The sequence below is a fragment of the Ambystoma mexicanum genome, chromosome 1p, assembly GCF_040938575.1.
Source record: "Ambystoma mexicanum isolate Mex_15411 chromosome 1p, UKY_AmexF1_1, whole genome shotgun sequence".
Classification (NCBI taxonomy): Eukaryota; Metazoa; Chordata; class Amphibia; order Caudata; family Ambystomatidae; genus Ambystoma; species Ambystoma mexicanum.
The window spans coordinates 1,161,678,914-1,161,695,358 of record NC_090921.1 but is presented as its reverse complement, the minus strand read 5'-3'; the positions used below and the strand labels follow the sequence as shown (position 1 = coordinate 1,161,695,358).

General features: G+C 41.3%; 1 protein-coding gene across 3 annotated transcripts in view; it reads right to left on the bottom strand.

Annotated features, from left to right (window-relative positions):
* Nucleotides 1–16,445, bottom strand: part of HAUS5 (HAUS augmin like complex subunit 5) — a 740,017-nt gene that overhangs the window by 705,644 nt on the left and 17,928 nt on the right. For 2 of the 3 annotated variants that reach the window (XM_069604848.1, XM_069604847.1), the window contains exon 4: nt 9,161–9,193. The exons of the other annotated variant lie outside the window; for it this stretch is intronic. In XM_069604848.1, coding sequence (XP_069460949.1) covers nt 9,161–9,193 — 33 coding nt within the window. The remainder of the gene's footprint in view (nt 1–9,160; nt 9,194–16,445) is intronic. 3 annotated transcript variants of the gene reach the window in all.

The window sequence follows — 16,445 nt, the reverse complement described above, 5'->3', positions numbered from 1 at the left end:
TTACATTGAGCTTTGCATATGCAATCACTATTCATAAATCACAAGGGTTGACTTTGGAAACAGCATTGACTGACATTGGTCATACGTTGTTCAAAGCAGGAATATCATGTCATATGGATCCAGTCACTTGTAAATAATATTGATGGTTTATTTTTAATAAACTTTGATGCATCGAAAGGGACAGCTGACATTTCCTGCACTGAAGAATATGCTAGATTACATGTACTGTATGCTCCTCACTTTGACATTATACCTGTTCCTGCTAAGCTTTCAGCAAGAAACAATAAGCAACCAGTGAAGATACATTCAAATAAAGTGGTTCTTCTTAAGACTGCAAAACAAGAGAATTTAGCCGTGTTGGAAAGTCAAACAAATATGACATATCCCACTGTAGATTTAGTAATCATCAATCAGGAGTTGAATGCTAGTCTAATGAAGCTTTGTGCATGTGTGTTTCAAATGACACTGCTGGTGCAAGAAATAGCTTCGTAAAGAAACAACTATATGTGGAACTTTCAAATCTTAAATTATGTAGATGAAAGACCACATAACATACATTCAGCAATGTCCACATAACATACATTCAGCAATATCAATCCAAAGTATAGTAGCTGTATTTTTGAGGTGCTAGTGCAGGAAAACGTTAGTGTAGATAAATATGTAGGAATGTCTTATGAATGGAAGCATGAGTGCACATATTGTTACAAAGAGTGAATTACTCAAGATGTTACAGAAAGGTTTTTATACCTCCCTGTTCCTGATCAGAAAAAAAAAAGAAAATCACTTTTCTGACCTCGTAACAAAAGCTTTTCATGATATGCAATGCAGCAACTGTGGTTGTAATTTACAGTCAACTGTAAAATCTCATTTTGACGAATTTCCTTTAATGATGATTCAGAGATATAGCATAGATGGTAGGAAAGTTAGCACGTTGGTTATGAATTTTGTAAATAGTCTGGTTTCTATTTGCAAAAAAACATCTAAAACACACACAATCTTTTTTCATGAGAGAGCATCCATTCACTGTGGACATTTCACAACATGGCTGTGTACTGAAGTACATCAGCTTGTCTGCAATGACTGTATAGTCACACACCAAGCTAGATTGATAAAGCGTTTAAAGAATGCTTACTTAATGTTGCTAGAACCAAAGATTCTAAATATGTTGAATATTCACCTGCAAAATTGAGGTTTGAAACGGGAGAAAGGGTAATAAGTCTAAAACTAAAGGATAGATATTTAGTAGATTGCAATATAAAATCACTACAAAATAAAGTTATATATTAGAGATTGTCAAGATTACACAAATTGCAAAACAAACTGCATTCTGCAAACTACCACTTCTGTTTAATTGTGTAAAATGTCTAATTGTTCAAGTACTGGGTTATATAAGTGGGTCTATGTACATTATTTTGAGTGCTAGTGAGGGTAGATGATAACCGTTACGTCTGAAACAAGTAAACAGTAGGAGGTAGGGAAAAAAGTAAAGTACAGAGTTTTAAAAAGAAATTAGTTCTGACCACCAATTAGAGACGTATGGGAAGATTTTGGTATATTTGTCGTTTACATGTGTGTAGGTGGCCAAAAATAAAATACACACAGATTTGAAAAGAAGTATTTTAATGACAATTTAGAGACAATTAGAATATTTGCAAGAACACTTACGGTTAATAGAAAAAAAGGGATCCCACACTGCTCGTTGGGACCCTACTGTTGTAGAAACACTTATTTCAATTTTGTTTTTAGGTCTTTTCTGAACTGACTAGTTATGATGTCCATTTTTGATGGCCCTTTGGCCTACCCTTGTGGAACACTGCAACGTTTAAACAGTTTGTGGTGTTCCTCAAGCACTTCAAAATGTAGTTTACCATTTGGTTCACAACGTGAGGATTGTATTCTACAGATATACTCCTACCTCTGGAGAAATAGAAGTATTAAAGAACAATAGAATTTGAAAGAAAAGGTTAAGTGTAGATTAGGAAATGTCATTATTAACTTTTAATGTATGTAGGTGGCCAAAACAAAGACACAGATTTTACAAGAAGTATTGAAATTACATTTCTAAGATACTTCATGTAACTTGTAGTAAGCATTCATTTATTAACATACAGAGAACTTTTTCTTGTCTACCTATTTGAAATAATGGTGCGACTAGACATTAACAAGATTTACACTCAAAATATTGTACGATGTTGGCATTTCTGTATATTTTGTTTTAACTTATGACATGGTTAGGTTATAGATCTCGGTTTCTTGGTTAAAGTTACCATACTGCTATTATATGTTTTAAAATAAAACAGTTTGTACAAAAATGAAACATAGGCTTTGTGTATATTATTTATTTTATGATGCTTTCATTGTGTATTATTTTGTAAATAGAATGTATAGAAGTACCTTTGCAGGTGTACATACCATTGAAATGGCTGCAAATCTATCTAGAATGTGCCGATGCCAAACCAGGTCCGTAACTACCCGAGTGCTTAGTGTAGGTGATGTACTTTATTAAGGAGATTTGCACCCAGGGAAGGGCACAATGGGCAAGAATACACATTCCCCACCTGCTGTCCAAGCCACCTGAGGCCCTTCCCCGTGTGGCACCATTTATTGTTTCAATCTGGGGAGTGTGAGAAACCAAAGGGTGTCTCACCCGCTAGACCTCAGGGACTTGTCATCCAGGTGCCCGGGACACGGCCATTGCTTTTGGATCCAGTTCCTAGGGGTGGACCAATGCGGGAGGATCACCTGGGTTAGAGGTATCAGGGGAGTGGGGTGGGGGGGGTGAAACAGCTGATGGGGAGACACAATATTCCCCCCTTTTCTGTTCATCTACCCCATCCTATTTTGGAGGATTTTTTGAAGTCCCAACTGCCCCAGACCCCCTTTTATACAAACCCTGGGCCGAGGAAGAGGGTGACTCAGAGTAACCAGACTAACTCTCTCACATCGTACTGGACATGTCCCGTTACTAGGGTCAGGCAAAGGCAGGCACTTTACACTAAGTACATACACCTGATACCCATTACCTCTCCTGACACAAATAAAAGGCAACACCTAAAGACACACTCTGCGCAAGGCACAACATGAGTACGAGCAGAACTTCCGGAAGGAAGGCACACCTACTGGAGCAGAGCAACGGACCAAGGGATGAGAGCAGCGGGCCGAAAACCTCAAGCATTCCCTAATGGTGGTTGTTGCCTCCAACAGGCTGTGAAAGACACATGGAGAAGGCCAGATCCTACAAGTGAAGACTGCATTGTGTTTCCTGAACGGCAGAGTTGGGGAGGTGAGGCCAAGCCTGTGGTACTAGCCTTGACTCGTGAATTGGAAAAAGCAAAGCAAGAAACAAAACGCACACAGCCGGTGAGTTGGCGAACGACCCGAGAGACCGGTGTGTGTTAAATCGAACGAAGTGGCAACATTATATCACAAGTGAAGGCTGCACGCGTGTGGATGAGACGTGAGGAAAGGGCGACCTGTGAATGAACTTTGAAGTAAAAGGCAGCTGTAAGATCAGCGATACTAAGAAACAGAGTGGTACGGCAAAAGAAAGTTGCCCATTCGAAAGTCACTGTGAAAGGTACATTGTTTGAAGCTAAAAAATGAACAAACAGCAAAAGTGAATTAAGCGAGAGTAAAAAGAACCACGCACATTTCGAAAGTCTTCGACATCCGAAAGGGATCCAAGCCCGATTGATGGAGACTCGAAACAAGAAGCTTGGGAAAGGGAGACCTGGTTGCAAGTTTGTGTTGAACTGTGATGTGATAGTTCTGAGCCCGACAGAGGGCGGCCTTTGTAAACTTTACGTTGGAATATAATTTTGAAAGTCAAGAAAGAGACATTAACTTGGAAGTCCAGGCGGGCCTCAATGCACAGTTGGAACTGCTTAGAGTGTTAAGAGTGTGTCATCCTGCCTACATGGACAGTCTTACTCTGTGATGTTTAACGTGAGGAGGAGAGCTTGTTCCACTATCTTTATTCTTTTGAACACGATTTCTCCTTTGCATACATTTCTCCTTTTCTAAACTTTTTTGTACAAGAGATAGAGCAGGCAATAGGCTTTGTAAGCATAGGCCATTTTTATTTGACGGACTCCGCTAGGACCGTTTTGTTTATCGTTTGATGGTTGAGACTACTCCCATTTTAGCTGAGAGGCAAAAAAGGAGTTTCTCCAACCCATCATTTTCAATAAAGGTTTTACAAATTGTATCCATTGTGTCAGTGTCATACTTGTGATACCATGCCTTTCCTACAGGAGGTAACAGGGATCCTCTCCAGGTTGCTTCCATAACCCACCCTACCCCTAAAATCCCCCCATCCTCTCTACCACCCCACTCCTTCCATCCCCATTTACCTGCGGGACTGGAGATCTATGCTCCGGTCCCAGCGCTCCTCCAGTCTCTCCGCCGTCGCCATAGTGGCTATGGCTGAAGCCCTTTTACAATACTAACCGGCCACTAACCATGGCCTTTAGCTATATCCAGTGGTCAAGAGCTTCAGCCATGCCCACTGTATATTTGAACACATTAAAGGGCCAGTATTCATGCCATGGCTTAAATAGTTATTTAGTTAATCAAAGCTTTCATTAGCTAACTCATAAATAATGTTACGTTTGATGCCATCACAGATGTAATCAGTGGTGTCTCATCAGATGTATTTAGTATTATTACCAGTGATGTCATCATTGTGGTGACAGGCTGCACAACAGGTGGTGCAAAGTTAAGGTGGCTTTAGCTGAATTTCAGGGGTTTTGTTGCATTATTTATTTCCACCCTTTAGATGCCTGCAACAAAGGATATATATATATATTCCTATAGATTACTTTTTTCCACTGAAGAAAACTTTCAAGTTTAGTTAAGGTGCCCAAATGCATTGCAACAAAACCCATCAAACAGCGCATTTGTGAAATCATGACGACTCGCTGCACTATCGTTGATGTCCCCCACAATTTTTATGTCATTGTGAATCTCTTCTCTTGTGATATCTATGTGCTCATGGGCTTTGCAACGGGAACGCCCAGAGTTAATCCGGTCATGACTTCCCAAATGTGCCGAAGTTCAGGGCTTTTGTCTCCAAAAAATATAGGCAACTTAACTAAACTTTAACTAATGTTTTTTAGTGAATTTCAAGGTTTTGTTATACCATCGTTTTATTCCACACAACTGGCCATATCCATTGTATATTTTACAACATTACTTTGGCCTTTGCTAGCAATTTTTCACCCCAAACTTAGTGTAGCTGCAAAAAAAAAAAATTATCATCTTTACTAAAACGTTTTCCCCATAACCGCGGCTATAATAACTTATCTGCGGTTATCTGCAATTGATAGATACCAGCAGAAATAAATACTACTCTGCCCGCCGGGGCAATCACATAGTGCCCCCACCTCATCTGTGCCTGCTCTCCCCACTCTCCTCAAGGCCTCAACTCCCCAGCCCTCTACCACTCGCCACTCCCCAACACTCGTTTACACGTGATGCACTTTCATTCCCGCTCGTCGTCCTTCTGTATCCACGATGAAACTGCTGTAGAACCGCAGCTACGGAAAATCATTTGTGCTCTTAACTTGGTCCCAGTCCCCTGTCCAACACCCAAATTTCACATGGTATTCTCTCCCATACCCCACCCCCATTTAGTAGATTGTCCTGCTCCAAATGGTATTTTTCTGCTTTTTGTTTTCGGGTAGCCACGGGTATAACCGTGGTTATCGCTCGCATTGAAAAAGAAAAATAGATGGCAGCTTTTTAATTTCTGAAAAAACTCTACTGCAAAGCACCATGGGAGATCTCTATAATTTTGGGGGAAGGGGTCAAATATTTAAAGAAATACTGGATGCAAGAACGACAGATCCCCAAAGGATTGGGAGTCAACACTTCATGCCAAAGTTTTTTCGAAACTGGTCCCGTTCCGTCCAGCGGTTTTCGCTGTGCGGTCTGGCAAATATTGATCTTTTTAGTCTATTAGAAAATGAATGGGTATTACGGCAAAACTGTGTTTTGTTTTAGCGGATCTTGGCCAAAATGTTCAGTCAGGGGGGGGGGGGGCAGGGGTTAAATCCGTCATGCAAGTCAAAAGATATTAGCAATTCATTGTTTTGATTTCCAATGATACTCACTTAATATAGTGCAGCGACTGCTGCACTAGAGTATATGTATATGAAGAAAACTTAATTGGAGCCAAGTCACATGCCCCAGTGCCACACAGTAACCATGTCTGGAAATTCACCTTCAGTTCAGAGGCACATCAGCAAGGTATTGTGGGTATTTAAATTAGCCCTCATGGAAGCCCTTTGCTGCAGGAAATTGCTAGGGCAGTGCTACTTTAAACATCGTTTTATCAACCCAAGACAGACATTTCTCAAAGCTGAAGAACACTAGATACTGGTTTCACCCTTATTAGAGATCATTAGTGCAGTATAGTATTGACAGCCTTGTGGTTGGAGTATTGGGGCATGTGTACCAAACACCAACCAAGTTGTGTGAGAAAGAATAGATCCTGGAAATGAGTGTTAGTTTATAAGTAGTGGTGATATAAATGCATCCAAGTCATTAACAATTTTGTAAACTGGTTTCTTATCCCGACTTGTGGGGTGGCACTGTATCTCAGGTGCTGAAAGGTTGGTGAACATATTAATTAAAATACACATTAGCATCTTACACGCATCCAATATTTTTGTTTATATTACTTTCATGACTGCTTTATCTAGTACATGTAAGGAATGAGATGATTACTAACCAGAAAAGCAACAAACTATGGTCACTGCAGACCCTTTTAGCTGCCTATTGTTATTTAACACAAACAATATAAATTAACAAATCGCTTACCAAGAGAGAGCACATGATCTAAATAAGCGAGCAAGCTAAAGACGTCAAACCACATGCGAGAGTGCATCAATGGCCACAGAACATTTGCATGAGCACACATGCATGTCCACAACCAAACCACCAAGCCAACCCAATCAAACAAACCACACCACCTTCACAGTAAATGGCTTAACAAACACAACCTCAATGCCTCCACTAAGTAACATCTGCACAGTGCTCTAGAATTTCCGTGAAGCAGAACATTTGATCTTCACTACAACTAATGTGCACTGCTTTCAACTGTGAGTCTCCAGGGGTTAATGTTCCACAGCTCAATACTAGTACATGCATTAATGTGCGTTACGTCCAAGCATATGTAAACCTGCAGCTGACTGTGCAGAAAACAAATGCCTTTTGGACCACCGCTCATTTGTAACCAGCCCTACACATAAATGACCCACAATCTACATTTACAACATAAAAATAATCAAATACGCCTGACCAAAAAAACAAACCAAAAAAAAAAAGTTGGGAAATTAACATAGGAAACAAAGGATACATATACCCGCACAGCGCTATATATATATATCCGGATCAGCAGTACAAGTAGAGCACTGCCACAGGCAGGAACTATAATATTATTACTGCTTGATCTGAAAAAGAGCTCACATAACAATGTGTCTTCTATGGAGTATAGAGTACAAATGATATCCAAAATACAACTTTTAGGACAAACCAAGTGTCTTGCGCGCCTAGTTTTCTTATATTTTTCAGTAATCATTAAAAAAAACTTTTTTATGTATAGGCAGCACCGTGCTTCATTGTCTAAGAGGTAATGCCCTACCCTCTTGGTTGCAACTACCAGAAATTGTGATAACAAAGATACTGCCCTGATCCCACCATTGTTCTTCAATTTTAATATTAACCACACAATCATTTGACATTTAACAAAACACGTGTTTCGACCTTATGCAGTCTTCAAGGATTTCCATTGGCAAGTACATGTATACATAGGTTTTCTTTCTGACATCATTAGTTTGACCACCAGTCAGTACAGCAAATCTACAAATGCAACATTAAGATATAAATACATTTTTTAAAAAGCCGTTTCAAAAAACAGAGGAGGGATATTAGGGGAGATCCAGACCAACAATAAAAATGAGCAAAAAAAGTTTACAAGTTCAGATATAATGTATATAAATTATGATAAAAAGAAAAAATGTTTGTAAAGGAACAAGACAAAAAGAAGAAATGGACTTTAGTTTTCGTACTAAAGCGTATCGTTTTGATACATTGTCAAAGGTATGTTATGGTGATGACCCATACATGTGCTATTCAAGATGCCAGTGCCCATATTCCAATCCATCATATGTTCGGTGCCTTCATCCAATACTATACAGATAAATAAGTGATCTTGAGATAGTGTCCCCTGTGTGTTTTGATTGGTGTTCGATGTAACCAGTGTGAGATTGTGATAGTAATTATATTTCCCCTTGCATATGGCCAACTACAATCCATTAATTGTCTCCCACTGTATCAATTTAAACAAAAGATTTCTCAGTATCCTAATTCAGTGGTAGTTTGGTGAAAAGACTCACCATTTATCAAGTTCTGATTCGACTTAGGTTGGTAGGATATTGTGGGATTTTAGACGCCACAACCTGTACATTGAGGATATATACTGTTTCCACAGCTTGCCATAAAATCATAAATCCAAGTACTACTTATTAAGAGGGTTGCTCACCGTTATGGTTACTAATTGTAACAATGTCAGAAGGAAAGCGCATATATAACCATGTACTTGCCAATGTACAGCCTTCAAAAAGACTGCATTAGATCGAAACACATGTTGGCTTGGTTCGGGCACAATATGGTTTTGTTAGAAAAGTGATTTCACACCAACATTGATTGTGTGGTTAATATTAAAATTGATGAACAATGGTGGGCTAAGCATAGCATCTTTGGTGTTATCACAATTTCTCTTATTTACAAACAGTATCAGTTGTACTGAAATATAGTGTCCAAAACCAGAAATTACACCAAATAGGAATGGGGAGAGTACCATATTATTGGTGGAAAAAAATCATTTTACTCCCAAATTCAAATGGGGAGAAAAATACTTTCACTTCAAAATCTTATCTGGAGCCCCATTCTTGTAACAATCACATTTGCAGATCATGAACAGTGGAGGCGGTCAGAGTCAGGACATGGACATGCATATCCGATCGGATTAGAAGGATGTGTGTTCTGGAGTTGGTTTGCCATTCGATACGAGGCAGTCAGGATCCTAGTGAAATCGTAGGGATGCATAGGTTCACTATTATTTGCAAGAAGGGGATGGTACTAAACAAAAGGATACCAGCGCACATTCCCTTCGATTATCTTTGCAGTCCTGAAATGAAACAGAAATGATAAAGAAATATATTCAGCCTCTAACATCTGGCAGACAGATTAACAACAATGCAATTACTTTTTTTCGCTCTTCCCCCACCAACCCCATTTAAAGTTCTCTCTCTCTCTCCACACCCCCACCCCATAGTTGCCCCATACAATGCATTACTTTTCTACCCCATACAATATGTCTGGTTCATTCGCCCCCACTTGCACACAGAACTATCTACATTGCCCCATCTGCACCACACACTGCCAGGTTTTCAAGGCCACCATCTGCCTGCCTCAAACATAGTACCAACACTCTATGAACAAAACGACATTCTCCAAACACTGCACTTTACGTATTAGCACTGCCTACAGTAAACTGCATTAAAGGCATGGTCTAGTAAACATTTTTATTTAAAAAATAGATAGGTTACATAAAAAAAAACTAGCATTCTCTTTTTTAAAACTTCCTATGTAAAACTTTGAGCTATTCAAGCTCAAAATTCGCAAAAGCAAGCACATGGGCGCATCCATTTTGTGAAATGGATGCCCTCCTGTGCTGGCTTTTGCGGCACTAATGAAGGAAAAGCCAGCCAGCTGTAGTAAACAAAAGCTACCGCTGGGTGGCTTTCCCTTCATTAGTGCTGTACGCGGAGGACGGGGACCGGAGACCAGAGCAGGAAAGCTGCAGCTGAATCTCGGTAAGTGCCATTTCTTTTTTTTTTTTTAAATAAGCACTAGCTGCTGGGTTTTTTCTAAGTTTTCTGGGCTTGAGGGGCCCGGAAAACTTAAAACCGCAGCGTTTTCCAACACAACCGCGTTGTTTCTGCCTGAATCTGCTTTCCCATTTGGGGCTCTCGGGCTCCCCACGGGGATTACGGTGATTTTAGTACTAAGAACTATGGCAGGACGTTGCATTCTCACACGTGTAGAAAGGCAATACGAGCATAGTTTAACAAGATGCTCAAGTAAAATGGTTTGAAATTGCGCCAATGAAACGTGAAGTATTCTTCTTTATTAGGCATTCTTATTTATAGCAAACTGTCAATTCTTTGAGCACCATTTTAAAGACTAAGGGCCTCATTACAACTAGTGCGGAATGCGTTTAACTGCCCCGGTAATGGGGCTGGTGCCATAGCCACTCCGCACTATTACGAAGTCCCCTCGCGGCACCCGCTCTGGATGTCTGGTTTTTCCAAACGTCCATAGCGGGTCCTGCAAAGGGACCAGGGAGCTAACAACAGGCCCGTTGTTAGCTCCCTCCTCCTTCCCATTGAGCCCTATGGGAGCTCGAATGGGAAAAGGACCGGGCCCGAGTTCCTTGAAGAAGGAAATACCGGGCCCTCCAAAGTCAGAATGGCCCGGTATATCCCCATTCAGGGAACCCGGGCACGATTTTGGAGGCAGCCATGGTGCTAATAGCACCATGGCTACCACCGAAGTCGTAATGGGGCCCTACGTATTTAGTTCCAAGGCAGTATTGCCCATTTTATTGGCCATCAGTGTGGCCCTCTGCAACTTGACAGTGGAGACACAGAAAGCAGAGGTCATGTTAATTATGGAGAACAACCCAGTTAGTTAAAGGGAGCACAAAATATCTTCAGCTTGGATCTAGAGATTCCTGGGGCACTCTCCTATGGTACTATCCCAAAGAAACACAAGAGTACGCATTTGCACCAGCACAATTTAGTCTTGAGTGGATTGTTTAATTAAGCGCAACATCCTTAATCAGGGGTGTCAAGATTAATCAGAGATCAGATAGAATTCAAATGCTGCACCTCTCCCAACTAAACCGTTGGGTAAATAACAACAAAAAATAACAGGCTAATAAAGAGTGTCAGTTGGTAATAGTGCAAGTGAACTGAGCAACCCCGAAACCAATCAGGAGGGTTCATGTGGATTTCCTCAGACTTTCTTTTCATAAATAGGTAGACATGCTGCATTTTAGTGGACATATTTCAGAAGAAATTAAATAAAAGGACATAGGATAGATCAACAGCTCTTCAGGGGATGACATTAAACCATGCAATGCTTTCCAGATAACCAGCAGCACCTCAGAAGTATTTCACAGCAGCAAATCACGTTTGTACCCAACACACAATTGTGTGCACCACAGTAACAATGAATGTGCAGTTGTGACAGGTCCAGTAGCCTGTCCCTTTTAAGAGGTGATGAGGCACTCCCACAAGTAGGGTACCTAACAGAGAGGAATCCAAAGGCATTCCTACTCCAGAGGGTGAAGGCGATAGTTGGAAGGGCCTCAGACCCTTTCCTTCCCAATTAACTGATGGTAGTGCCACTCTTGATCACCCCATAGTTATGAAAATGCTGGCCAGTCCCTTTCGATTTGTTTCACAACACTGCATGTGCCAGCATTAATGCGGAGTCAGCAAACAAAAGTGCCGCCAACAGCAGTCTCCAGCACTTTCCCACCGGCATCCAACAGAGGAAAGCACTATGTAACAGCGCCGGCATATACAAAGTGCCAGCATGGACACCTGAAACCTCTCAGGTACAAGAACCTGCCTCACATGTGAAATAGCCACAGAGCAGATTCATGTGCAACGCTGGAAATCTAATGCTGCTCCCATGAACTGAGACTACCAAAAGCCGGTGGACCTGTGTGAGGGAAAGGGTGGGGCTTAGCCCCTTTTATGTACTTCCCCAATTTGAACACCTCCTGGACCGGGATACATGTGGAACATTGGAACTGCATCAATGATGCTGGTCTTTCGTTCCACATGTATCCCCGTTTGGAAGGATTTATGAAAAACAAAAGTCTAAACAAAACAGTGGTGGCTAAGGGTTGTAATCCGAAATGCATAGGCACCTAACAAACCCATGTTATTAAGCACTGCCTCATTGCTTAATACATGATGTAGATTAAACTGTTTCTACAATTAATTCCAAAGTTATTTTTGTGAACAAACTATTGTATATGATTACTTTAACAGAGGTTGAACTTTTGGACAGGATTGCTTTAAGCCCTTCCATTGGGCAAATTGAGAGCCTGTGGTTCTCGCAGGGGTCCCCTGCAAGTCCTTTTTGTGTTGTTCAAATGAGGCTGTGTGCTTTGGGCCTTTTGTCGCCACAGAGCTCCTTAAATTACAAATTATCAGCATTTGTGTTTTGTTTAACTTGTATAACTATAACCAACAGTGCCCACCCTTCACTCCCTTTTACTAATTCTTCTCGTCCCAGTAAAAGTAAAGACACTGTGATACTTGAACCCAGAAGGGGTACTGATAATCTTTATAGGATTAATCATACTCAGATTCAAAGTCAAGAGAATGTTATAAGCAGCCCTACAGATAAGGGTGTATCGGCCAATTTTACTCCCTAAAAATAGCCAAATACTCCAAAAAATAAAAATATAGAGTAAAAATACTCCCAACAAAAAATTGGAAAACGACTTGTGCCCGGTTTTCAGCCGCACAGCTCCATGATATGTTTCGACCAGTAGTGCACGTAGTATCACAAAAGAACCTATTACTGCCCGAGGTAAACCTGTAACTTTTAATGTGCATGAATAATTAAGTGCAAAGAAATATTATTGCAAAATATTTCCATTTTCCAGTTAAAACATTTTAACTTGCTTATTAAATACTCCCATTGGCAATGGGATAGCTTTTTACTCTCTAAAAAAATATTTTACTCCCAACTTTAATAAAAAAATAGGGAGTAAAACACCCCCACTTCAAAATCTTATCTGGAACATTAGTTATAAATGAACCAAGAAGAGAGACGATGATACTAAAACCAAGAGAAGTGAGCAAGGATCAATATGAGATTGATCATACTCGTCCTAGTCACAGTAAAGAGACATTAATTCACAAATCAAGAGAAGTATATGAAAATCATTAGGAGACTATTTTTTTTCTTTTTCTTCAAAACTTTATTTTCATTTTTCAAGCACAATCACAATTACATCACCTTGCCGGCATAGAAGCTTTAATACATAGTACGTTCTCGATTCGAGGTATTAGCCCCAGACAATTTCCATCCAGTGTCCATGGTTGTGCGATTAATTAGTTAATTTCATCACAGGTCCAACATTTCCCAACTTTGTACATCCCCCTGCCCCTTCCCGTTCCCTATCCCCAACCTGTATGTTTAAGATTTCTGCTTCATTTGGTTATTTTGTGGATGTGAGGTATTCCATCACCCGGCATAGCTTTAGCGAGTTACTTCCTTCACCAACCGTTGAACTCTTAATTTAGGATTGCTCTCATTAGTGTTGGGCTTCCCTATCTTTGACAAACTCTAGGAAGGTCTCCCATGTTGCCTGGAATTTCTGATACTTGCCCTCCCTCAGAGCACCCACATTTTCCATTGCAATTACATTCCAGATTTTGACCCACCAGCATGCTATTATTGAGCCTTTCACATTTTTCCACCCCTGGGCTAAGGTCATCCTTGCAGCCATTAGTAATTGGGTGATGAGTTAGGCATCGTTCCCAGTCGCTGTGTAGACTCAAATCTACCTCAGTACCCAATAGTACTACCTTTGGTGGGAGGTGTTCCCTGTGATCTGTTGTATGTGCTCCAGGACCTCCTTACAATATATCACCGATTTGGGGCAGGCCCACCACATATGGTATAAGTCCCCCCTGCCACTGCATTGTCTCCAGCAGATAGAAGGGGTTCATTTTATGTAGCCTATATGGGGTCAAATACCACCTGTAACATAATTTATATGCAGTCTCTTTAATCGCAGTGCATCTTGACGTCTTGTGTGCCCTCCTCCATATTTGCCCCCATTCCTCCTCTGTGATGGGCGTAACCCAGATCCCTCTCCCAGTTGTCTTTGTATGAGAGTGTATACCCCACCTGTGCTTTATCTAGTAGTTTGTACATTCTGGATAGTGCTCTCATGGTCCCTCCCTCCTGCAGGGTTAGTTCCATCCCTACCGGGGCTCTAGAGGCCGCCTTCTTGACCTCCTTTGGTGATATCCAATGCCTGATTTATGTGATTCTTTCTTTCTCCCTTATTCCACATTTCTGTTTACACTCCTCGAATGCGAGACGGTTTCCTTCACGGAAGAATTCGTTTAGGTGGATTGTCTGTGCCGGTTCCCAGTTATCCCAAAACCTATCTTGTTTCCCGGGGGTAAAATCCTGGTTGTGTGCCATCGGGGTGAAAGGTCCTAGGTAGGAGACTAATCTTACTCATCTCAATAAAGATGAAGAAGCAAATGTTATAAAACCTCAAGAAGTAAACAAGATTCAATAATAGAAAGTGTATAAAGAAGGGAGTGGAAAGAGACTGGGAAATGGTGGAACAGTTTATCTCAGAAGAGAGAAAAATAACATTTCTATAGAAAAGGATCAAGAGACGAGACAGAACCAAAAAAAAGATATCCACCTCAGAAAGGCAAAGCCAAGTCAAGTCATATATGAAGTAATCAAAATCATAACCAGGAGTTTACTTGAGGATGAATTATTGAAGAAGCAATGTACATAAAGCAAACCACATAACAGGAGAAAGGAGTCATTCTCCTGTTAGTTCTCATTATACTGGTAGGGTCATTTAGATTAGTTTTGGACGGTGGACAGTTTCTGTTAAGACGTTAGTTGTGTTAGGTAGTGGCACCTTATACAATACGGAAAGTTAGGCATTTTCCTTTTTTTCTTCAATAAAGCTGAAGATAAAATGATCTATCAGAGTCTGCGTCCTCCTTCTTACCGGCCACTGGGCGTGGAGATGGGAAAGATGTAAGGAACTCATGGTGGCAACAGTAAAGACAGACACGTGATCACAGTTCAAGGGTGTTTATTAAACTGTTAATGCAGGATTGAAAAATGCCTAAACTAAACCTAAATCTAAGATGGGAGCAAGCGTCGACCATCAAATGAAAATAAGGCAGTACTTGTGGCGTTGTGTCAAAATAAAGGAGCCTGTACTAAGAAAAACCTATTGTTAATTCCTTACGCTAAATACAAAAGTCTGTGGGATATGGTATTTAAATAAAGAAAAAGTGTTCACAAATAATAGGTCAAAATGCGATTGCCTTGAGGTCTCCCTTACCCACGTTTTTAGCATGGGACAAGGTGGGACTTGGAGCACAACACAACTCGAGCCTTCCTTAGCACGAGCCAACAGTTCCGTAGCAGCCACCAGGTTCTTCTTAGGTTCAAATAAAAGTATCTTGCTTTCGAGACCTGGTGCTCTCAACAAACAAACACAAAGTTCTTATTCTATGAACACGTTGGGTGATGGCTTCACCCCTGGGCCCCCCTCTTCTGGGCGCAGACCCCTCGTAAATTGTATTCAACAATTTCACAAAACCGTTCTTTTCTTAATGAACAGAGGGTGGCGACTTTCCACCCATGGATCTCCCTTGCCTGGGCTCGGATCCCAAATAAGGGGGCACTTTCCTTTCACAAATCTTTACCAACAATTCCTCATGGGCCTTTTAGACTTCGCCCCTTTCCATTAGCATCCCTCGGCCGGGTTCACTCTTGCTAAACCTCATGAAACAGTTCATGTGCCATTTTTCAACATGCAGGATTCACTTCCCTTAGCTTTCACTACAGTTTCAACTGTACAGTCATTTTGCTTGACCTCCAGTATGGCCACTTTGACCTATCTTGGCGGCTCTCCTATGGCCCTTTATCTGTAGTTTTACTCAACAGGGCATTGACCAGAGTCTCTCAAGTCAGCACCCACGTGGTGCTGGTGTGCTCTGCAGCCGGTTTTCCCTTACAATTCAGTTCTTCAAACTTTCTTCAAATGGCCACTTGCAACCTTCATTCAACACAGTTCGGTTCTTATCGGCTTTCCCTTCGACTCACCGGCTGAGATGCACCACTTGGCTTTCCTTGTAGCTACAGTCAAGGCTGGTATCACGGTAGCAAGGGTTTCCCCACGCTCCTGCTCATCAGCGTAGGCATGCTCTGTGTACCGTCGGCATCTGCTGCAACACACTTGGGCTATTGTCCTCGGTTTTACGATTCCTTCTGCAGAGGTTTTGCAGGTCTGTGTCGAAAAGGGCAAGGTCATGTCTCTCCTTGTTAGCCTCTGGATATTCGCTGCCTTTCTCCTCCTCTTGAACTGCCAGGCCTGGATAGCTGTCTCGTCGTGGTGCAGTCTACCTTGCTCGTAGTGTGCTGTCGTGCTACACCTTTTATCCCTGTGGGGAAGGGAAAGGGTTGTCAGGTGTGTGTGTGATTCTGATCCATTGCCTGACTTTACCTGACCCTTGTATTGGGACACGTCAGGTAAACGACTCGGGTGTTAGTCTGTTGTCTTTCGTGTTGTTCGA